General features: G+C 40.2%; 1 protein-coding gene across 5 annotated transcripts in view; it reads left to right on the forward strand.

The window, feature by feature from the left end:
* Positions 1-25,207, forward strand: part of FREM1 (FRAS1 related extracellular matrix 1) — a 178,293-nt gene that overhangs the window by 69,875 nt on the left and 83,211 nt on the right. For all 5 annotated transcript variants that reach the window (XR_011568029.1, XM_070794530.1, XM_019965913.2 and 2 more), the window contains 6 exons: positions 9,637-9,833; positions 10,552-10,642; positions 12,141-12,308; positions 16,687-16,895; positions 19,261-19,354; positions 24,542-24,794. Coding sequence is in view for 4 of the 5 variants with exons in the window: in XM_070794530.1 (XP_070650631.1) it covers positions 9,637-9,833; positions 10,552-10,642; positions 12,141-12,308; positions 16,687-16,895; positions 19,261-19,354; positions 24,542-24,794 (1,012 nt within the window). In the remaining variant the exon portion in view is untranslated. The remainder of the gene's footprint in view (positions 1-9,636; positions 9,834-10,551; positions 10,643-12,140; positions 12,309-16,686; positions 16,896-19,260; positions 19,355-24,541; positions 24,795-25,207) is intronic.

Here is a 25,207-nt window from a genome sequence, read left to right on the forward strand (position 1 = left end):
AAAATACTGAAGTGGATTATGTAAATTTCCATGTATGCTGTGTTTCCAAAGTTAGTTAACTATGGGACCCTTTTATGAAGAGTATCTTTAAAAAAATTTTTTTTTAATATAAATTTATTTATTTCAACTGGAGGCTAATTACTTTATAATATTGTATTGGTTTTGCCATACATTGACATGAATCTGCCACGGGTGTACACATGTTCCCCATCCTGAACCCCCCTCCCATATGAAGAGTATCTTATGAGATTTGCTTGCTTCATAACACTCAAAAAAAAAAAAAAAGAAAGAAAAACCACTGCTTTATTTTATGTGTAGTGGTTAAAATATAGGCTTTGTAGTTAGACTGTCTTTTTCTCCTGTTCTTGGCATTAACTGACCTGTGCCTCAGTTTCCTTATCTGTAAAACAGATAAAACAACTTACTTATGATGTAATACATATGAGTATGCAAACCTTCTGGCACCTAGTAAGTACTCAGTGAATATATTTGCTTTTATTTATTGTTGCTTTTGAAGTACTAAGAGTTTTATTAACACTCAAGGATTTTATTTAAATATACAGAATATAAAAATAGGCTTAAGGAGCCATCATCCTACAGAAATTACAGAAAAAGAAGGGTCTGGACAGCTATAAAGGGGTAGATTTCTTGTGAGGAGAGGGCAGTTGGTGGTAGGGATGGACAAATGTCTTCTGAAAATAACTGACACACACTGTATACAGTTCTTTTTGCAGGCCTTTTATACCTCTTATTTTAGAAGTTAGCATATGTAGGGGTCTAAGCAAATTTTGAACCCGATCCCTATTGGTTATATAATATCATCTCATAGTGTCACCGTCATTGACATTAGCCAATACGTAGATGATTGCGTTATTTATCTGTCTGCCAGGATAAAGGTAACAAAAGGGGATGATCAGGAGGAATGATATGGATGGCTCAGAAACTGAAGAAGGTAGATGCTTCTTTCTAAAAGAAGTAATGGAAAAATGAATGAGGAAATTCTCAATTCATCTGCTTATTGACTAAAAAAAAATTCCTTTTCATAGAACAGACTCCTCTTTTCATCAATGTATATAACTGTGCCACTTATTGATTCCTTTTTTCTTGAAATCTTACTTGATCTGATAGTCCAAAATGAAAACTATTGGTAGGATTTATTTCTGCATCTTCTGTTATATCCATTCCACTGTGCTATGTTTCTGACTAGAACACCATATCACTTTTAGCAAACTATAGGCCTTTTTGAAAATAGGAAATTCAGGACTACTTTTTACTTTTTGGCTATTGTATATTTTACAGATCATATTTTTCATACTCACAAATATAGATGTCAGTTTTCTCTAGTAAAGACCACAGTCATGAAAATTGTACTGAAATAAAATTATTTGTAAATCTTGACAAATGAGTCAGATTAAATTCTATAGATCCAGTCATGTTTATTCCCCATTATGGTTGTGCTTCTAAGAAAATCATATCATATTTTTCTCTGCTTTTATTTATCTTCTTAATGTATGTTGAGTGGGGAGGGAGAAAAGAAAGAAGGGAAGGGTTGGAAAAAGAGAGAAAGAAAAATAAGGCATGAGGAGGGAGGGAGGGAGAAAGAGAGAAATGGGGAGAAAAAGAATTTTGCTGTTTTCATGTACCACCAACTTTCTGACTCCTAAATATCCTCCAGCTTAGACTTGTGTACCTACATCTCTACCTGACATCTCTACATTTATTTTAAACTCAACATGTTCACAAGACCTTTAGCCTATTTCACTAAAGCTGTGCAAAGCCACTGTAACTGGAATTTCTGTGGTCACCCCTACCCTCTTTCTGTTGAGTTATCTGTATAACTAATCAGTCAGCTAGTATTACTAAATTTACTTGAGAAATTTCTCTCATCTATCTCTACTTGTATGGTTTTGAGAGTTGGTCTGTGAAGAAAGCTGAGCACTGAAGAATTGATGCTTTTGAACTGTGGTGTTGGAGAAGACTCTTGAGAGTCCCTTGGACTGCAAGGAGATCCAACCAGTCCATTCTGAAGGAGATCAGTCCTGGGTGTTCATTGGAAGGACTGATGCTGAAGCTGAAACTCCAGTACTTTGGCCACCTCATGCGAAGAGTTGACTCATTGGAAAAGACTCTGATGCTGGGAGGGATTGGGGGCAGGAGGAGAAGGGGATGACAGAGGATGAGATGGCTGGATGGCATCACCGACTCAATGGACATGAGTTTGAGTGAACTCAGGGAGTTGGTGATGGACAGGGAGGCCTGGCGTGCTGCGATTCATGGGGTTGCAAAGAGTCGGACATGACTGAGCAACTGAACTGAATAGAACTGAATGATCTCTACTTACCCCACCCCACTGTCATTGCTTTTGTTTCAACCTTCATCTTTTTTGAACTAGAATTCAAAATTATTCTCTGAATCTCTCACATGGTCTCTTAAGAATAGAAGCAATTAACCACATCCTTTGAGGAAAATTATTTGAGGACAAATAAAATTTGGATGGATTTCCCTGGTAGCCGGTAGTAAAGAATCTGCCTGCCAATGCAGGAGACATGGGTTTGATCCCTGGGTCAGGAAGATCCCCTGGAGAAGGAAATGATAACCCACCCCAGTGTTCTTGTTTGGGAAATCCTATGGACAGAGGAGTCTAGTGGGCTGCAGTCCATGGGGTCACAAAGAGTGGAACATAGCTAAGTGGCTAAACAACAAAAACAAATTCATTGATACAGAAGCAATATGTTGAGTAGGATTCATCTAGTTGTTTGCTTGTTGGTTTGTTTTCCCCAACTCTCCCTCTTCTGGTCTTTAGCAGTTTTAGCTTCTCTAGATATGGACCAGCTCTCAGCTATAACATCATCTGCTCCAGGAATCCTTCTCTGATCCTCTTATTCCCATTTTCCCAGGTTTGGCTATCTGGTCCTTTTACATGATCTGATACCAAGTTACTATAACGTGAGGCCATTACTTATTTTATTGGATCAATGGTGAGCTCATTAATGACAGGGATTCTGATATATTTATCTCTGTGTCTTAAGATCTTGGTACCTGCCTCAGAGTAGAACCCCAAGAATTGTATGTTGATTTTAAAACTAACTGATTCTTTCAACTTGTAATGAAACTGGGAGGAAATAAGAAGACCCAACCATTTGGCAGGGACTGGGGAAGAAGTGAGATAGGGAGGTAATAAGTGTAAAGCTTTAGTTTTCAATGTTTTCAGGAATTAGTGTGGTGTATAAAAACAAAACAATTATTTTGTATATGTGTGTGCTGGTAAGAGTTTCTATGTTATAATTATATCATCACTGAAACTCTGATTCTTAAGGAATGCAAATAATTACCTGGTCTGTTTGATGATTGCATCTTCCAATTTGTACAAGTATCTAGTCATGTCCAATAGATAAAAATGTATTTCCAATATTCAACAAAATGTAACTTTCAGCTGTTCAACTACAAGACCAGATGAAATGGTTACTTGATTGGAACTTTTGTGATCAGAAGGTTCCTGGGTCACTGAAGATTAAACTCAAGCCCTGGATTTTTTCAGCCATACTGTTAGAATTCTTCCTTTCAAAGGGGCAGGGACCAAAGATTTTCTCATGTAAATTTCTGGTCAAAGCAGGGAGGAAGTTGCGTAAGCGGAGATGCCCCTTACCTCCTCTCATCCTTCCCATGTGGATAGTCCTACTGAGCAATCTACCTACCCATCAACAAAGTGTTAGCCGGGAGCCCCTCTCTCTTTCCATCTTGGTTATAATGACTGTTGCCAAATAAAGCCTCACTTACTCAATTTGCTTGTGAAAAATATTTTCTTAGATTATTAAGTGTAGAGTTGCTTGTATCAGTATCCAAAATACTCATCAGCAGAAGACTGGTTTAAAAGACTATGGTATATCTATACAATGAAATACCATCAAACCAACCAACCAACCAAGAAAAAGAGCAAATCCATAGGAGTTATTATGTATCTTAATTGCGGTGGTGTCTTCACAGGTATATGTGATTGTCAAAACTCATCAGATTATAGACTTAAATTGAATGCAGTTCATTGTATGTAGAGTAGTCCTCAATAAAGCAGACCATAAAAGGAAAATATTTTCTTCTTTATTCTTCTCAGTAGAGAGCTTTATAAAGCTTACACTTGAGGTCTTAGTCTAGGAGAGCATAATGTTAGCAGTAAAATAGAGAGCCGAACATAAGAATAGAAGAAAGAGAACTAAGAAACTGAAAGAAAGGAAGCAGATGCCACAAAGGCCTGTGTGTGAAGTGGGAGGAAGGAAACGTAATGTGACCAGTGGAGAGAACAGGCAGCTGGGATGGGCATTTATCAGAAGTCAGATTGGAGAGTGGAGTGCACAAAACTAGCATTGGATATAATTCCAGTGCCAGAATTTATTTGGTATAATTGTTCTGCTGTTGTGGGTCGTCTGCTCGGTGGCTCTACGGTGGGGTTAATGGTGACCTCCTCCAAGAGGCTTATGCCACACGCTCTGTGACCCAGGTCTGCTGGAATCAAGATTGCTGGGAGGAATATCAATAACCTCAGATACACAGATGACACTGCCCTTATGGCAGAAAACGAAGAAGAACTAAAGAGCCTCTTAACGAAAGTGAAAGAGGAAGGTGAAAAAGTTGGCTTAAAACTCAACATTCAAAAAACTAAGATCGGGGCATCTGGTCTCATCACTCCAGGCAAATAGATGGGGAAACAATGGAAACAGGGACAGACTTTATTTTATGGGGCTCCAAAATCACTGCAGATGGTGACTGCAGCCATGACATTAGAAGATACTTTGTCCTTGGAAGAAAAGCTATCACCAACCTAGAGAGCATATCAAAAAGCACAGGTATTACTTTGCTGACAAAGCTATGATTTTTCCAGTAGTTATGTATAGATGTGAGAGTTGGACTATAAAGAAACTGAGTGCCCAAGAATGATGCTTTTGAACTGGTGTTGGAGAAGACTCTTGAGAGTCCCTTGGACAGCAATGAGATCTAACCAGTCAATCCTAAAGGAAATCAGTCCTGAATATTCATTGGAAGGACTGATGCTGAAACTCCAATACCATGGCCTTCTGATGCAAAGAAATAACTCATTTGGAAAGACCCTGATGCTGGGAAAGATTGAAGGCAGGAGAAGAAGGGGACAACAGAGGATTAGATGGTTGGATGGCATCACTGACACAATGGACATGAGTTTGAGCAAGCTCTGGGGGTTGGTGATGTATAGTGAAGCCTGGCCTTCTACAGTCCATGCGGTCACAAAGAGTCAGACACAACTGAGTGAGTGAATTGAATTGAACCGAAGTGATAATTATTGTGGATGAAAAATTGCATTGAAAATCTCAAAGGATCGGCTTCCCAGGTGGTGCTAGTGGTAAAGACTTACCTACCAATACAGGAGACATAGAGATGCAGATTTGATTCCTGGGTCAGGAACATCCCCTGGAGGGGAGGGTGTGGCATCCTCCTCCAGTATTCTTGCCTAGAGAATCCCATGGACAGAGGAGCCTGGAGGGCTATAGTCCATAGGTTCGCAAGGAGTCAGACACGACTGAGGTAACTTAGCTTGCACACACACAATCTCAAAGGAAGATGAAGAAGAAGGAATCAGATAGGAATCAAACCTCAGAGCAGAGAAGGGATCAAAAATCCAGGTCCACAAGAAAGGTAGATACTAGCTGGTGGAGTGTCATATTGTGACGTGTATTCTGAGGGTCAAGGTTAGTCACTGTCATTTTATATACTGATTTATTTCTTTATGTTCTGATTTCCCACCAGTCTGTCTGTGGGTGCTTGTGGCCTTAAGTAGACTGGAGGCATGTGAGGAAGGCAGCAGGCAAGAGCCCAGTGACCGGTATGGACTCTAGTTTTCCACTGTGTGGGAATGGCTATTTAATTAGGTCTTTTTTACAACCAGATTTCAGTAAGAATGAGAACAGTTTATTTCTCTATGGAGTTTGTTAAAATTGGATTTTTTCTCACCCACAGAATACACACAGACAGTAATTATTTGGACATGCATAAATATGTAAAGATACATCAACTTAGGCAATCATAAAGCATGTTGAAAAATGGGCCCACCAAGAATTACTACCGGGGTATAAAAAAGCATTGCTTGTACATTCTTTTTGTACAAAGAGCACACTAGAGAATAAATTTGCATAGAAAATGGTCTCTTTGAATGCACAATAAGTATTGTTTCCTTATTAAATCCAGTTTTTCAATTATGTGGAGCCTCACTGATCCACACCATGACTGGGAGGTCCCATAGAGAATTTCTGAACTTTGTAGATTAGCAAAAAACTGTAATTGGAAAAAAAAAAATTATGACGTAGATTCCAGGAAACTAGAGAAATGACTGTCATTGTGTGCCATTATTTTGATAACTGGGTTTAGTTTTTAATTATTGAAGTACTTCATAATGGAGTAGTAAATATGCTATGAAGTGAAGTGAAGTGGCTCAGTCGTGTCCGACTCTTTGCGACCCCATGGACTGTAGCCTACCAGGCTCCTCCATCCCTGGGATTCTCCAGGCAAGAATACTGGAGTGGGTTGCCATTTCCTTCTCCAGGAGATCTTCCCAACCCGGGGATTGAACCCAGGTCTCCCTCATTGCAGGCAGACGCTTTACCATCTGAGCCACCAGGGAAGCTGACTTCTCTGACTTCCCTGGTGGCTCAGACGGTAAAGTGTTTGCAGGAGACCTGGATGCAATCCCTGGGTTGAGAAGATCTCCTGGAGAAGGGGATGGCAACTCACTCCAGTATTCTTGCCTTCCCCCCCACCCCAAAAAAAAGGGGCTCAAAGAAATATGCTATATGCTTTTCTAAAAGTGATGAAGAATGGAGATAGGGAATTGATTTATTGAGCACCTATCATCAGGTACTTTCTGTGATGTCAGATATCTTGTTTGATCCTAACAACACTTCATTGTAGTAGCCATTCTTATTATTCCCAATGGGCAGACAGAAAAACTGAGCCTCAAAGGGGTTAAATGATTTGCCCCAGGCAGCAAAAGCTTGTAGGTGGCTGAGCTGATGTTCCAGTCTTTTTTATATTATAGCAAAAGCTTAAACTATGTTTTAATTTTTGCTTTGTATGTTAATTTTAAAAAGGAATTCTCTTCATTTTCAAATTGGTTCTTGTGAACACCACTTTCTTAGAAAAAATTGGCATTGCTGATCTGTGTTTCAGTGACAATATTAAATAATCAAAACCAGGAGACGAATATTAATGCTTTCATGCGTAAGGCTTTCATGACGCCAAGCAAATGTTCCGTTTCGAGGGAGAGTAATTGCTTTCTTCCAACCAGGCATGGATTATTCTAACAAAAGAAAAAAAGTGATGATAAAAACTGTTTGGCAAAATCTCCTTGTCCTCCTTGCAAGATCTAAAGCTGTGAATGTTTGATAAAACTCGTAACATCACAAACAGGACATGTAGACTCATTCAGTGAGAAAACGTGATAAAGTGCCTCCTACCTACAAAATACCATGCTAGATGTGGTGGAGCTGATATTATGCCTAATTTATAGATAAGAAAATGGACAATCAAAAAAGTTGAATGACTTGTTCAAGATAGTAATTACCAAGTGGAATACTCAGGACTGTCCATTCACTGGCACATTCCATGTGGACTATACTGTGATCCTCCTCTTGTGGAACTTACAGTCTAGGAGAGACCACTTGTAAACTACAAACTAATAATGCAAGACAATGAAATTATAGTGTTTGTCAAGGGATAATGAAAATTTGAGAAAATGAAATCCAACTGAGAAACTGGAAAACATTTCAAGAAGAACCTTCAAGAGTACGAAAGAATCGAGTTGCTAGAGAAAACAGGAGAAGAGCATTCCAGGGTGAAGAAACAGCATGGTCCAGAGCATAGAGGTGTGTCTGGGAACCAGGACTGGGTCTGCTTTGTGCAAGCAGGGTGCTAGATTAATGTTAAAAGGTAGCAGAAGACAAAGTTAAAAAGTGTGTCCAAACTGTGAAGGGTCTTGAATACCATGCTAGGGAGTTTGAGTAATTCTATCCTTCCTGGGTGGTTGTTTAAGATTTCCTTTTTACTTTCTTGTTTTAAAAATTTTTTACTGAAGTATAGTTAAAGTGTTGTTTTAATTTCAGGTATACAGCAAGTGATTCAGTTACACATATTTATGTATATATATTCTTTTTCAGGGGCTTCCCAGGTGGCTCAGGGGTAAAGAATCCACCTGCCAATGCATAAGATACAGGAGACGTGGGTTCAGTCCCTGGGTTGGGAAGACCCCTTCGTGGAGGAAATGGCAAACCACTCCAGTATCCTTGCTGGGAGAAACCTGTGGACAGGGGAGTCTGGCAGGCTATAGTCCATAGGGTCACACACAGTCAGACATGACTGAGCACAACATGTATTCTTTTTCAGATTCTTTTCCTGGATAGATTAAAAACTATTGAGAATAGTTCCCGATGCTATACAGTAGGTTCTTGGTGGTTATCTATTTTACATATAGTAGTGTATATATGTTCATCCCAGCCTCCTAATTTATCCCTCCCTCGCCTTTCCCCTTTGGTAACCACATATTTGTTTTATATGTCTGTGGGTCTATTTCTGTTTTGTAGATAACTTCATTTGTATCTTTTTTTAGATCTTTAAGGACGTGAATAACCTGATTTTGCTTGTGTTTTTTTAAAGATAAGACTAGAGGTATGGAAAGTCAAGATTCGTTATTGAAATTAGGGCTGATGGAAAGCTGTTACGATGATACAAGGAAGAAATTATGCAAGCTGGAGCAAGATCAGGAATAGTGCGGCTGACAGCTGGGGAGGAGGATGTGGTTACTGTTTCGAGAAATTTCTAAATACAAACTCTAGGACTTAGTGATGTGTTCTGTGTGGGTAGAAAAAGAGGAACCAAAAGTTATGTCAAGGTTTCAAGGAATTATGACAGAGTGGAAGGAGGAAGAGAAAGACCAGGCTGTTGGTAAAGAGAGATGTAAAAGTAAAACCTGATGCTTTCAAACTGTGGTGCTGGAGGAGACTCTTGAGAGTCCCTTGGTCTGCAAGGAGATCAAACCAGTGAATCCTAAAGGACATCAACCCTGAATATTTATTGGAAGGTCTGTTACTGAAGTTGAAGGCCCACTACTTTGGCCACCTGATAAGAACTGACTCATTGGAAAAGACCCTGATTCTGGGAAAGACTGAAGGCAAAAGGAAAAGAGGGTGGCATAGGATGAGATGGTTAGATGGCATCACAGACTCAGTGGACATGAATCTGAGCAAATTCCTGGAGACAGTGGAGGATAGAGGAGCCTGGCATGCTATAGTCATTGGGGTCACAAAGAGTTAGAAAAGACAGTGGCTGAACAGCAACAACAAAAAATAAAACCAGGAATGTATTTTGTGCATTGTATGCCCATTTGATAGTACTCAGGACTGCATTAAATGTAATTGTGATAATTGTATTCTTAAGATACAGTGAAACATGGATGGAGAATGATCCATTTTTAGCTCATGCTCTTAATAGCTCCTGAACTTTTTCACTGGAAGTGTATTATAAAATTTTTGAAAATCATAGTTGATCGGATGATAGTGGAGTGTCTTTTTTCTGGTGTCCTTTTGGTATTTCAAATTAATGATACAGGTAATTTCTCTCCAGGTGGTGACAATCCATGTCACTCCAGTAAATGACCAGCTTCCAAAAGAGGCTCCTGGAGTTTCTCGGCATTTAGTTGTCAAGGAAACGGAGGTGGCCTACATCACTAAGAAACATCTACATTTTATAGATACAGAATCACAAGACAGGGAGCTGCTCTATACAATAACCACTCCTCCATTTTTCTCCTCCAGCCGCAGGTATCTCTATGAAAAGTCATCACTTGGGTTATTAGTTGAAAGTTGTGTTCTAGGATTGAGTTGAAAGTGTCACTGTGTAGTCTTTAGTTCACTTGCTTTGTTAGTCAGACATGAACTTATATTCAGTTCAGCATTAATTCTAATCTCAAACTTGTCTCTGCCTTCTTCAAAGGCTGTGTTAATAGGTAAATGGCCTGCAACTTGTAGTGTCTTTAGCTTAAGTAGGCTGAAAACAGTCTTTAATCCCTTTTTCTAAAGAGAATGCTTTTTTCTTTTAGGTACAATTTACTGAGTCTTCATAGCTTTATTTTTAGATATCTCAGGCTACAAAAATGGTCATATTCTATGATTCCAATCCAGAAAGTGCCATGAATATACCTTAGGCTTTAATTATGTACTAAATGATAGTGAGTAAATGTTTTTAGGATGAGTATCTAACAGCATTTCATTGTAGTTAGATTCCCTTTCATCATGTCAGAGCAGAAATTTTGTACATACTTTTTATAGTTAGGATGAGAATGGCATTCATGATACTAGACTTAAGGCTAGTAAGTCTTAAGTCCCTGCCCCTGACATAAAGAGAGAATATAAAGATGGAACATTTGATTTCTTCTGACAATGAGCACTTTTAGCTTTAGAAAATGTGGTTGCAGGCTAATGTGTGACTTAATTTTTACCTGGAAAATTAGCTGATGTGTTCTCTTGTATTTTTCTTTAGACACTTAGATGCTGGGAAATTGTTCATGGTGGACAGCATACCAAGGCTAACCAAGACTCCTGCAGCTCCAGGGTTAAAGTATTTCACTCAGGTATGATGCTATGCTCAAATGTTGACAAACACAGGAAAGTGTCCTCTGAGAAGGTCTGGTGCTCCTAGCATTTTTCTTGAGGATTTTGGCCTTTGACATCCGCCACAAGCAACAAATACCTGATGTCTATATTCTTTCTGCTTGCACATTCCCATTAAGCAAGTGACATGTATTTGAAAATGCTTGATCCAGTTGAATATGTTTGTATAATAAAATCTCATTATAATTCAATACAGCCTTTTGCATCAACTTAGGTTCCTGGTTTAGGGCTCTGATATAGGGACCTGATGCATATGTTTTCATTCTATCAATTTCAGTTCATCTAATAACCTACATGTTAGTTTCCTAGGGCTGCTATGGCAAAGACCACAGACTAGGTGGCTTTAAAGGACTGAGATGTATAGTCTTATAGTTCTGGAGGCGAGAAGTCTGAAGTCAGGGTGTCAGCAGGGATACCATCCTCCAAAACCTTGTTCATGGGTGGGGTGGGAGTGTCTTCCCTTTTCTCTTCCCAGCAACTAGTGGTTTGCTGGGAATCTTACATTCCTTGGCTTGTAGATGATCACTCCACTCTCTGCTTCTGTCACCCCGTGGCTGTGTTCTCCCTTGTCTCTTCTTATGAGGACACAAGTTATGTAGGATTAAGGGCCACTTTATTCCAGTACAGCCTTATCTTAACTAATTGTATGGGGGACATAATTCAGCCCATAACATACTGCTTTCCAAAATCCTTCCTTAACCTTCTCCCTACTCCTATGATTCTATATTCTGAAGACCTCAGTGGGGTGACAGTAATAATGAGTGCTTAGGCAGCAGCTACGCCTCAGGTTCAAGATTCAATATGTTTAAGGTTTAAGGTTCAATATGTTGAATCTCACTGCAGTTTTTGTTCAGTCTCTAAATCATGTCTAACTCTTTGTGACCCCATGGTAGTTAGAAGTGGGAAATGAATATGCCAACCCTCATGATGAGTTCTATTATTTTATTACCTTATTTATTTTATAGATAAGGAAACAGGGGCCTCATAACTTTATTTATTTAATTATTTACTCTTGGCTGTGCTGGAACTTCGTGGCTGCACAGGCTTTTCTCTATTTGTGGTGAGCAGGGGCTGCTCTCTACTTGGGGTGCATAGGCTTCTCATTGCAGTGGCTTCTCTTGTGGAGCTCGGGCTCCAGGGTGCGTGGGCCTCAGAAGTTTAAATAGCTTGATCAATATCACACAGCTCCTTCATGGTGGAATAGGGCTGGAATTCAAGGTTCCTGTCTTTTATAGAGTTGGCTGACTTTAAGCCCTTGCCATAGTTTCTTAATTTCTTTGTTCTTTTTCCTCCCATTTTTAGAAAACGTGATTTGTAAGATAGAGCTTTGTATTGATGATGGGAGTGTTTGCAATGTTCCATATTAAGTTAACCCGATGGGTCTCTTAGCCCCAGGTCTTTAAATGTCTCTGATCCTGGCAGTTGGTACCCACATGTCTGTCTTGATTTGCTTTGCAGCACGCTGTGAACCATATGAAAGTGGCCTACATGCCACCCATGCAAGATGTAGGTCCGCATCCAAGACACGTCCAGTTTGCCTTTTCCGTCAGTAACCAGCACGGTGGGACGCTATATGGGATCTGCTTTAACATCACGATTCTTCCGGTGGACAATCAGGCCCCAAAGGTAGATATCGTGGTTGATATGAAGGATGAAGAGGAGGGAGGACCTAAGGAGAAAAAGATTTTTAAAGACTTACTCGAAATGCTCACTTCTCTTTAGGCTGTTTCCAAGGACTTTTCTATTTTCCAACTACAGTGTAGGGAATACAAGCGTGGGGAGGGGAGTTGTTCACCTCCTATGGGACTTTCTATCTAAAAGGTGAGATTTTCCAGTTGCTTTATTTGGCATGAAAATCATTTGGCATGATTTTCAAAGTTTTATTAAAATCTCTTTCATCCCCTTTCCTTTATACTGAGTTTCACGTGTTGATCAGGGGAAGGAGATTAAATTAGGAGTCTCTTAGCAACCAGAGAGGCTTATTTGCTCTCCCCACAGACTAGCTACGCTGCTCTGTCATCTAAATAAGCGCTTTAATTTTCCAAAATGAATTAAGATGGACCCTTGCATCCTATCCTGTTCCACTCCCTCATGTTTGTTGGGTCTCTCATTAAAACCAGACCACAAAGGCGATGCTACCTTGCACATTCTATTTTCAGGGCTAGGATTCAACATGAGAGTTTGTTCCCCACCTGCCCCCGCCCCATCAGAGTGCTAGGGTTAATGAGTGTGGCTATTCCTAGGATTGTTTTTCTTCCCTCATAAGTGGAAAGACAAAGTGTGATTACCCATTCGTTAGGAACCACCAGGGACTAGAACCCACCCATGTCACATCCCTAAGGAGAGAGGCCACCTTCTCAGGCCCCCACCTGAAATGAAACCAGGAAAGCCTGGATGCTCCCTTTCCTGTGCTCTCCCCATCATCTCTGCACCTGCCCGAAGTTGTGGGGCAGAAGTCTCATGCTGAGGGACTGAGGCACTTATCCAACCTGCACAACTGTTCTGATGAGTCTAAATGATACTTGAAAATAATGAATTGCCCAAATTTCTGTTAGCTGCTGAATGGATAGATGAAATGTAGCAATCCATACACTGGAATATCAATCCTCAACGTAAAGGAATAAAGTACTAATATGTGCTACCAATTGGTTGAACTTGGAAAACATTATTTCAAAGATAAGTACCCAGTCACAGAAGACCACATATTGTACAAATCCATTTATATGAAAGATCCAGGATAGGCAAGTCTATAGGAAAAGAAAGTAGATTAGTGGTTGCTTAGGACTGCATGGGGGCTTTCCAGGTAGCTCAGCTGGTAAAGAATCCACCTGTAACGCAAGAGACCCTGGCTCGATTCCTGGGTTGGTAAGTTCCCCTGGAGAAGGAATAGGCTACCCACTCCAGTATTCTTGGGTTTTCCTGGTGGCTCAGATGGTGAAAAATCTGCCTATAATTTGGGAGACCTGTGTTTGATCCCTGGGTTGGGAAGATTCCCTGGAGGAGGGCATGGCAACCCACTCTACCATTCTTGCCTGGAGAATCCCATGGGCAGAGACACAGCACAGCATAGGAGAAGGTGGAGAAATGGGAGGGTGGGAGTGGGAAGGATTGTGGGGAAATAGGGAGTAATTGCTAATAAAGACAGGGTATTTGTTTTTGTGTGTGAAAAATATTCTAAACTTGATAATAATGGTTACATAACTTTGAATATGTGAAAATACTAAAAGACATTGTCTTTTACACCTTCAAGGGGTAAATTGTATTGTGTGTGAATTATCTCGATAAAATCATTCTGTGTTTGTTTCTGGATTTCTGACTTCTGTAGCTTACCCCACCCCTACTCTGCAGCAGCTGGACAGGGCATGTTCCCCAGTCACCAAAGTATCCATCCAGCTCAGGACACTCATTTACCTCACCGGCCTGACCCCTCAGGCCTCTGAGCTTGCAAGTTTTGGTAGAAGATGGCCCCCCAAGAGGTCACACGAAATAATCTAAACTGGATTCTTTGTCTCCTTCCCTGCTGGGGACCAGATCATGTTCCATGTTGAAAATACAGTTTTGAATGTCTGTGAATTTGGTTAGACATTATTCAGATCATCCTTTTCTGTATATGAAACGCATGCACTGAAATAGCACAGCATCCAAAGAAGCTACTGTGTTTTCCAGAACAATCACAGAGAAGTTGTTTTTTTATGTAAAATATCCAAACCTCTTGCTAGAGAAAGATGATCCGTTGGGAGGAGGGGGGAAACCAACAGAAAGAGTGAAGTGAATAGTTACCTCTGTCATTTGAAGGTAAATGGAATTGTTATGAGGACTTGGGACTCAAGAGGCATAGGGGCTTCTGTATTTTTTCTACAGTGTATGAGACAAATGAAATAGTACCATAGTAACTGAGAATAATAAAATAAAAGTCAAATTAAATGAGTCTCCTCCTTGAAAATAGTCGTGGGAGCTGTTCCCTGATGTTAAAAATCCACAGACCGCTAGGTTGAGTGAAACCATGAGAGAATCTTGGTGCCATACTGACCTGAAGTTCCAAAAACCTAAACACTGGGTTAAGGAAGGGACTGGAAGGTGAATGATGAAAAAGTGAGAGTAAGTTAGCCTTATGCTTTTAGTCTTCTAAAGTTGTTCTAAAACCATATGTATTTAAAAATCACTGAATGAGGCAAAGTATATTCCTTGAAATTTAGCATCTTGGGATCTTAATTGGTGTAACTCAGGACAAAACTAGGCTGGCACACATGAACCATGTTTCAGTGATAATAATCCTCTTTAAATGTGAGCTCCCTTTATTTCTTTCTCCTGCTGCTGCTGCTGCTTCTGTCGCTTCAGTCGTGTCTGACTCTGTGCGACCCCATAGACAGCAGCCCACCAGGCTCCCCCATCCCTGGGATTCTCCAGGCAAGAACACTGGAGTGGGTTGCCATTTCCTTCTCCAGTGCATGAAAGTGAAAAGTGAAAGTGAAGTCACTCAGTTGTGCCTGACTCTTAGCGACCCCATGGACTGGAGCCTACCAGGCTCCTCCATCCATGGGATTTTCCAGGCAAGAGTACTGGAGTGGGGTGCCATTGCCTTCTCCGATTTCTTTCTCCTACAATCAGTGAAAATATAGGTGTGGCAAATGAGAATAAGACTCTTGGGAAAGGTGGGAGTGCGTGGTTGTAGGGAGAAAAGGCACTTACTTTATGTTTTGCTTTGCTGAAAGAAGTTCGTCTGTTAAAGAATACAAGGCAGCCGTCCCAGGGAGCTTGGTGTCATCATTTCTATGACCCAAGGGCTGCCCTTGGGGTAGCTGTGGGTGGCTGGGAGGATGGAGCAGGGTTGTACATGGACACTGTGATTTCCTGCTCACTTCCCTTTCCTCTGCCCATTTCTTGCCCCCTCACTCCCAACCCCCTTTTCGAGATCTCTCCTTGGGGAAACCTCTCCTTTCTAGGAGTGGCAGCTGCTCTGAAGAGAGTGCTGCTTCCCTGGAGAACATTGTGTCCTCACATTAGCAGAGCAGTCATCCCAGACTGTTCGTGAGGAGCCTTCAAAGCCCATGACTTGTAGGCCAGCTGTATCAACTTGTTTTTGATTCTGTGTAGTAATACAAATTTGAGAAAATAGTAGGTTAAATAAAGTTAACAGATTTTCCTACTCTAGGATCTCAGAGCATGAATATGATTATGAGTCTTATAAACCTCCAAGGTGAAGATATTATATTAATATGTGACTCTTTTCAGGTTGTGTTTGACCATGGAACACTTCTTGCCAATTCCCAAAGTAATGATAAATATCCCCAGTTGTTCAAATTTGCTTTTTACTTTCAAATGAATTTTTATTGAGCAGTGGGTTTTTTCTATTATAGAAAATTATCTTTATGGCTTTAATATTTAAGTCTAATGTTTGAATGAATCTATTTCCTGTGAATTCTTCAGTTTCCAGTCTTCAGTTTCCCTGTTCGACTCCCATCTCTAAAATGCTCACTACCCTAATGCTTAAATGCTCCAATCAGTTACTTAAGTCTTTAAGAATTTTTAGGGTGTAAGAAAACATGGATTCTTTCCCTCAGGAAATTTAATATAGGTTTTGTTCATTTTGTAAATTAAGGTACATATGTGCCAAGCAATGATAGATATGGACATGATGAGAGATGTTATTTTCTTAGTTTAGATACATAGTTTAGATATCATACACTGATGATAAATCTGATTGCTGCTGATAGATCTGATTGCTCAGATCTATTCAGGATCTGAGATCAATGAAATGTAGATGCTTTCAGGTTTCTAGATCCGCCTTGTTTCTTTGTGTCCATCAATGTTTAGAACTGAAAGCATTTAGCAAAAAATATTTTTTAGCCAAGATGTTCATCTATGAGTCTGTCCCCTTTAGAACATTCTTGAAAGTTGGATTGACGTGTAAAGACAATGCTGGAAATTGTCTGTTGCTTTCATGAGTTCTGTTTTCAGGTACACCTCGTGAACAAGGCTTTAAATGTTTCTTCCTTCTTTCTAGGTGTTTACCAAACCTCTGAGAGTGGCTGAGGGAGGTCAATGTGTCATCAGCACACAGCATGTCCTGGTTTCTGATGAGGACACCAAACTGGACAACATCTACCTCTCCTTGCAGAGTCCACCTCAGCATGGAATGGTGGAGCTAAATGGATTCCCTCTAAACAAAGGGACCACGTTTCCTTGGGGAGTCCTCCAGGCCTTAAAACTTAGGTTAGAACATTTCCTGGATTCTTTGTTTTATATGCTTTGGCTCCCATTTGAATCAATTGTGAGGCAGTGTAAGAAGTTTATTCAATTCTTGCAGGAGTAGCAACACGCCACCTAATACACTCAAGGGGCAGTTGAACATTAGAAATAACAACCCTATAGTTTTCCTTCCAGACATTTTCTTCCCCTCCGGCTTGCTGTACTGATGGGAATGATATTATGAATATTTGAACAGCAAAAATTGAGTTTCCATGAATATTAATTTTGGTGCAACAGCACATATCACAAAGGGTAGCAGTCAAACTAGATGAATTGAGTCTGAGCTAATCTATAAGGCTAATCTACATAATTGAATTTGGCTTTCAGAAAACCCAACTTCATAACCCTGGAAATTCTGGGATAGAATTCTGTTGATTGATGTCTTTAGTGTGACTTTTTAATCCATTCTACTGGGGAGGTGATTTGCAGGCAAATAAGTAGGGTAGATTAGGCAGGACACAGACTAGTGCTTGGGCCTCTTATTGTCAGGGATGGAGTAATCCCTGCTTCATAGTTCTGTAGTGGGCCTATAGTATTAATAGTTCCCGTCACCTTGAGGATGTTCCTTTCCTCTGCCTAATGTCATTATGTAAGACACTTAAAAAAGAAAAAAAATCTAGTAAAACTCTTTCTCTGCAAAATAATGCAAGATACTCAAACGCAGTTGTCAGGTAGACAGACATACTGGTTAATTTCTTACTTGTACAAATTCAAGTTGCAAACTAGAATTTTGGTCTTTTTGATAAAGTATAGGCCTCAAATGCTTAGTTTTGCATTTGGAAATTGACAAAGAAGGGGGATTTGTGTACAGGAAGAGCATTTTCATCCAGAAGTTTAGTAACACTGTTTTATTTACAGCTTCCAATATCTTAAGCTCTTTTCACTACTCTTATTTTCATTAAAATTTTCTCTCCCCGCCACCCCAAGATCTCAGCTCTTTCCTACCCATTAGAAAGAGAGCTCTGTTTAGGTAATTCTTTCTAGGGAATGAATGATGGATAGAAAAAAGGTACCAATTTTGCCAGCACATAGTTCAAGCATTCTTGAGCTATAGTTCAAGCATTCTTCTGCTGCTGCTGCTAAGTCGCTTCAGTCGTGTCCAACTCTGTGCGACCCCATAGACGGCAGCCCACCAGGCTCCCCGTCCCTGGGATTCTCCAGTCAAGAACACTGGAGTGGGTTGCCATTGCCTTCTCCATGGCTTGCAATTATGTCTTGTTCATTAAACTTCACAGCAACCAAACCTGATAAGGTAGATGGTTCTGTTCTCATATTAGAGTTGAGTTAACTAAGGCATAAAGAGGTTAACTAAGGTCACTTAGCAAGTTTGTGGAAGAGTCTGGTTTTAAAAGAAGTTCTGTTTGATTCCATTGCCGTACTTTGGAATGTGTACTCCTAGACCTATTTGGCCCTTTTAAGGATAATAGCATGGTTAAATTTATTTGAATTAGCACATTATCACATGTCAGTCTACTTTCGATCAGGGAGTGTGACAAAACAAAGCATAGGAGGCAGTGTTGGGAGGGAAACTGGAGGTTGGAGGTGGGCTTTCTCCACCACTGGAACTGAATCCCTAACTGGTGCATGAATGAGTCAGTATCAAACATTTGGCTCAGTTCAACAATTATTTAAAACTTACAGTGTATCACTACAGTAGACTGGAGAGTGAAGTGAAAGTCTACAATTAGACAGTTCCTTTAAGAAACTTGACTGGAGAATGAAAAGAAAATAGTGCCAAGAATAGATCAAGAAAAAAATATTTTTAAGTCTGAAGAGATTCAAGAATCTTCTTAGGTTGAGAGGGAAAGACCTAGTCATTGGCAAGAGGGAAATGGCAGGAGAGAGGTAGTGAGTAATCCATAGATGAGGCTTCAGGGCAGAGCTAAACTGATTTGTGTAACAGTGTAACTAAAGGGAAGGATTAGCCCTAAAAGCCGGGGAGGAGGGAGAATCACCAGAATCCTCTCATCGTCCCACTTCTGTCTGTCACTGCTCAGTGTCAGGGTCCCCTTGGCCCCAGGCAGTGTTTTCTGTATGTAGGCAGAGCTGCATCCACTGCTTCCCGTTTTTACAGTGACAACTTAAAGGGCTGCTTTTTGATTTGGGGACAAGTTATGAATGCACAGAACACATTTTTCTTGGGTGGAGCAATTTTACCATCAAGGATGCTTGAATATTTATGTAAGTGACTTCAAGATTATACTGGCATTTTGGTTATATATTTATTTGATTGAACATAGGGCCAAAACCATGGGAAAGCTCTTGTGACAGGAATCTCAGTGCACTCACTGTGGCCTTGAGAGATTAGTGACAACTGTCATCCCCACAGATATCAGCATGATGGATCCGAGGAACTTCAGGATGACATAGTACTGCAGGTCACAGATGGCACAAACGCAGCTGAATATGTCCTACACGTTGAGGTATGTAGTAAGTTTCCTCCTTGGTTCCTATAGAAACAAAGTTTTGGGTGTGGAACCTTCTTGGGGTCTCTGATAGAAATGAAGATACATGGTCACCAAAGCAAGAAAGTGCCTGTTTACATCTTGGAATGTGTCAGGACAGGCAATAGAAAGCAAAAATATCTGGTGAAATTGGCATACTATTTTCTCACTCCAGTCCATTTAAAGATAGGAATGCTCTTCCCTCAAACTCAGAGACTTAATTGAAGAAGAGACTTAATTGGTTCCTTGTATAAATTATTTCCAATATTTCTGAGCTGTAACATTCAAAACTATTTGTTTAGCAGTTGGATGGGTTAGGCTAGCATCATGGGGGTTTTTCCTGTTGTGTGCAAGGAGCCATATCTGTATGCACAATGTGAGTTTTTGTGAATTCCTGTACTGTACATTCCCCTGGCCTGTTTGAGATGATTAATTTCCCCCTTTTGACAAATGAAGGAAAATCTGCACATAAAGGTTGAGTACATGCTCAAAGGCCTGATGGGAACCCCCAAGTTTCTTTGTTGAGTGACTATCCATGTCCACAAGCATAACTCACAGGATTTGCAGATACTTATAGTTAGTGACAAAGGAAAGTCTGCAGAAGACTTACCATGCTTCTTAAAGACCCTCTAATTATTCTTAATGTACCAAATTCTATTTCTGTTACAGTTGGTCAGATCTTCATGCTATGAAATTATTGTTAAAGGTCATAATAATGTGTTTGCAAGATATTTTACAGTTAATAATTAATTTAGAATGATGACACCCATCTAGTGTTTTTAAAAGTACACAGGAAAGGAATTATCTTTATTTTATAGCAAAGGTCTGAAAAAGTTCAATGACTTGTCGAAAGCCATTAACTTGACCATGTAGACCTGGGCTGACCTCTGCACTCTGGTCATCAGGCCAGCATTCTTTCTTCTTCACGACTGCCACAGAGCTCAGTTCACAGGTGATTGTAATTCAGGAGCACTTACGCATGCCAGGTTCAATGCATAGTCCCTTCCTTTCATTTTCCCACTTAGTTCTCATGATGGTCTTAAACCTAGATGAAAAGAAGTATGTCATTTAAGCTTCATAAAGGTGAGTTTTCTTTATTGGTGGACTTTTACATATCAAGAAAGCTTACATTTTTTTCCTGAAAAGAAAATTTCTGGTGAAAATCCCAATTCTATCTTCTGTCTGTGACTATCTTTTATCAATGACAATAAGCTGTGCCTTTGAGGAAAAGAATCTGTTTGTGTTACTTTTTAGAGAAAAGAGCATGTCCTTTGAAAGCCAATCAGAAGTTTGGGCAATTTGGGGACAATTATGCATGATTTTTTTTTTTTTATCCAGGAGCAATGTTTTTAATTCTATCACCTTTGGACTTTTATGCATTTGAAAGCGGAGGCTATTTTGTGAACTGCTGCAAGGTGATTATCATGAATGTGTTAGTGAGATTAATTAGATAGGGTCAAGAACGATAATAAAGAGGGTCTTCACTCAATCTACTTTGAGGACTTGAACAGAGATATTGTCCCTTAATAAGCCAATAGTAAATGGGATAGAATGCTGCTAAGTCGCTTCAGTAGTGTCCGACTCTGTGCGACCCCATAGATGGCAGCCCACCAGGCTCCCCCATCCATGGGATTTTCCAGGCAAGAGTACTGGAGTGGGGTGCCATTGCCTTCTCCAAACAGGGTACTAAAAGGGGGTAAATGAAGAAAGTTTCTAAGTGAGTCTCAGTTGTCAAGAAGTTTTCCTGGAGGAGTCCATATGTAACCTAAACATAGAGGAAGCCGGATGGGGAGCGCATGTATACCTGTGGCGGATTCATTTTGATATTTGGCAAAACTAATACAATTATGTAAAGTTTAAAAATAAAATAAAATTAAAAAAAAAAAAAAAAAGCTAGGGGAGAACATACCAGGCAAGGGACAGGATGAGGATGCAAAGATGGTACAAAGACCTGATGTGTGTGGAACACAGTGTCTTGGGGATAACAGTGGAGTGGAATGGACTGACAAAGGCACCCCATTGTATGAGATAAGGTCAGATACCCCAGGAAAGTCCCTAGGAAGCCAGTGAAGCTTCAGTGATAAAGAATCTGCCTGGGGACATCTCTGGTGGTCTAGTGCCCCCTTCCAATGCAGGGGGCATGAGTTCAATCCCTGGTCAGGGTGCTAAGATCCCATATGCCTCCTGTCCAAAAAAACAAAACATGAAACATAAGCAATATTGTAACAAATTAAATACAGACTTAAGAAAAGAGAGAGAGAATCTACCTGCAATGCAGGAGACTCAGATACCATCCCTGGATCAGGAAGATACCCTGGAGAGGGAATGTCAATCCATTCTAGTATTTTTGCCTGGAAAATTCCATGGACAGAGGAGCCTGGTGGGCAACAGTCCACGGGGTTACAAAGAGTCAGACATGACTAACCATGCACAGGCACCCATGCACAGAATGGTGACTTGATGAAAGCCACATTTTAAAAAGATCACATTGGGGACTTCTGTGGTAGTCCAGTGGTTAAGAATCTTCCTTGCAATGCAGGGGACATGGTTAGGGAGCTAAGATCCCACATCAGTTCAGTTCAGTTCAGTTGCTCAGCCCTGTCCAACTCTTTGTGACCCCATGGACTGCAGCACACCAGGTTTCCCTGTCCATCACCAACTCCCAGAGCTTACTCAAACTCGTGTCCATCGAGTTGGTGATGCTATCCAACCATCTCATCCTCTGTTGTCCCCTTCTCCTCCAGCCTTCAATCTTTCCCAGCATCAGAGTCTTTTCAAATGAGTCAGTTCTTCGCATCAAGTGGCCATAGTATTTTGGAGTTTCAGCTTCAGCATCAGTCCTTCCAATGAATATTCAGGACTGATTTCTTTTAGGATTGACTGGTTGGATCTCCTTGCTGTCCAAGGGACTCTCAAGAGTCTTCTCCAACACCACAGTTCAAAAGCATCTATTCTTCAGCACTCAGCTTTCTTTATGGTGCAACTCTCACATCCATACATAACTACTGGAAAAATCATAGCTTTGACTAGATGGACCTTTGTCAGCAAATTAATGTCTCTGCTTTTTGATATGCTGTCTAGTTTGGTCATTGCTTTTCTTCCAAGGAGCAAGCGTCTTTTAATTTCATGGCTGCAAGTCACCATCTTCAGTGACTTTGGAGCCCCTAAAAATAAAGTCTTTCACTGTTTACATTGTTTGCCCATCTATTTGCCATGAAGGGATGGGACCAGATGCCATGATCTTAGTTTTCTGAATGTTGAGTTTAAAGCCAAGTTTTTCACTCTCCTCTTTCACTTTCATCAAGAGGCTCTTTAGTTCTTCTTCACTTTTTGCCAAAAGGGTGGTGTCAAAGTAGAGAGAATATCATAATAAAGTCCCATATATCAATCACCTGTTCTTAATAATTGCTATCATTTTACCATATTTCCTTCATTTATTTTCTCTTTGCTGAATTATTTTAATGTAAGCCCCAGGTATCATGACTTTAGCCTCTAAATGTTCCAGTATACATCTGAAATTAAAGATGTTTTCACTCTAGCTTTGTCTTGTCATTCACCTATCAACTCAGATTTTCTCACTTTGAACTTGGACTATGCTCCTTTTCCTGTCTTACTTCCTTACTGTGTGTCAGCAGAAGAAGTTCATTGAATAAGCTGAATATTGTAGGCACTGTGCTCAGCCTGGGAATATAGAAATGAATAACATAATATCTCTACTCCAAAAAAGTTGGGGCCTAATGGCTCTCAGAGAAGTCCTCCATGATCTGCCAGCTTCTCATAATATAATACCTGTATGCCATCTTTGGATAGCCATTTACTTGGTCTGTTCCTTTTGGCTTTACTGACTATGCCAAAGTCTTTGTGTGGATCACAACAAACTGTGGAAAATTCTTAAAGAGATGGGAATAATAGACCACCTTTCCTGCCTCCTGAGAAGTCTGTATGCAGGTCAGGAAGCAATAGTTAGAACCGGACCTGGAAAAATGGACTAGTTCCAAACTGGGAAAAGAGTATATCAAGGCTGTATATTGTCACCTTGCTTATTTAACTTTAATGCAGAGTACATCATGTGAAATGCTGGGCTGGATGAAGCACAAGCTGGAATGAAGATTGCTGGGAGAAATATCAATAACCTCAGATATGCAAATGACACCACCCTTATGACAGAAAGTGAGGAACTAAAGAGCCTCTTGAGGAAAGTAAAAGAGGAAAGGGAAAAGATCCCACGTGCAGTGGGGCAACTAGGCTCACACACTGCAACCACTGAAGCCCATGTGCTGCAACAAAAACCCAGCATAGCCAAAATAAAAAATAATAATTTTTTAAAAAGATCATATTGGTTGAAGTATGAGGGAAGGAAATACAGGGTTGAGGGTATTCACAGGCCAAACTTGATAAATAAATGTGCAGCATACACCAAGTTGCGGTTGTGAACTCAGAGGCGGACTGTCCTTTATTCCTATTTAGAAAACATACTTTTTCAAATTATACAAAATCTTTTAAAATTTTGGACAGTCACTGCAATCTCATGTTGCTTGTCTTTCCTTTCTACTTAAGGGTTTTATTTTAATGACAGTGAGAGAAAAATGTACTACCACGTTGAAAACTGGTACTGATTTAACAGTTATGGAGTTTCAGAATTAACTCAAAATGTTTGAAATGCAGCTGCTACCTATTATATGTCCAGAGAAACTTCCTGGGTGGCAGGAAGTTGAAAGGAAGGAGAGTTTTGTAATCACCAAGTCATTTTAAATATAAATAACTTTGATGTAGTAAATGTAAATGCTCAGACCACAAGGACTAGGTTTCCTCCAGAATATGCATAGATTGGACGAAGGAGGATAGGGGCTTGGGTGACAGACGCTTTATATTACATTTATTTTTTGTCTGTCTAGAAACAAACGAGAGCTTTGGGTCCCAAACCATAACCATACTGCCCCATTCCTACCTTAAATGTCTCTCATATGGGTCATTTCTTCCAAGATGGTTCATATGGGGAAAGTTAAAAGATACAAACAGCTTGGCCAAATTCCATAGCTATTGTTTTGCGTGTCTGGAAGACTAAAAAAGTCTGTTATTCCAATTATGAGCAATGAGTTACCAGTTGGACAATTTGTCATTGCTTTCTTTTCTCAAAAACATGCATTTTTCGCCCCCTCTGCTTAGGTGTTCCCTGTAAATGACGAGCCACCAGTGCTAAAGGCGGACCTCATTCCCATGATGCATTGCTCCGAGGGGGAAGAGGTTGTCATCACTTCTGAATACATTTTTGCTACTGATGTGGACAGTGATGATTTAAAGCTGATATTCATGATTGTTGGAGAACCTCAGCATGGGACCGTAAGGAGAGCTGGGGTCACAGTACATCAGTTCTCTCAGGAAGATGTTGTCGCAGGGGCTGTGACGTACAAGCACACAGGTAAGTGACAGCATCGTGGCGAGTTTGGGCGTGGGGATGCAACAACATTACAGAGTCTTAGCTCACTTCTTGCTGTGGGCTCTGATAATCTCAGTCTTAATGTTTGTTTCCATTAAAACCAGAGAAGCTGCAGCGGGAGCCCATATCCTATTTTTCAAATATTATCACGATATTCAGCAGTATTTCTAGATCTCTCAGTAATACAGTGAATTTCACAGAAAGAACAAATGTTATTGCTGCTATGTTCCTGATGCTTCCATAGACTTTCGATTCACTCTGGCTTGTCCCCATCCCTATTTTGGTCAATTTGAAGAAGGCTGTTTGGCCATCCCACTCTGGTTCCATATATCATACCAAAAATGCCTGAAGTAGGCTCCCTAAGGTAATTATATTATTAACTTGAGAAGTTTTCT

Source organism: Bos indicus, chromosome 8 (assembly GCF_029378745.1).
Source record: "Bos indicus isolate NIAB-ARS_2022 breed Sahiwal x Tharparkar chromosome 8, NIAB-ARS_B.indTharparkar_mat_pri_1.0, whole genome shotgun sequence".
NCBI lineage: Eukaryota > Metazoa > Chordata > Mammalia > Artiodactyla > Bovidae > Bos > Bos indicus.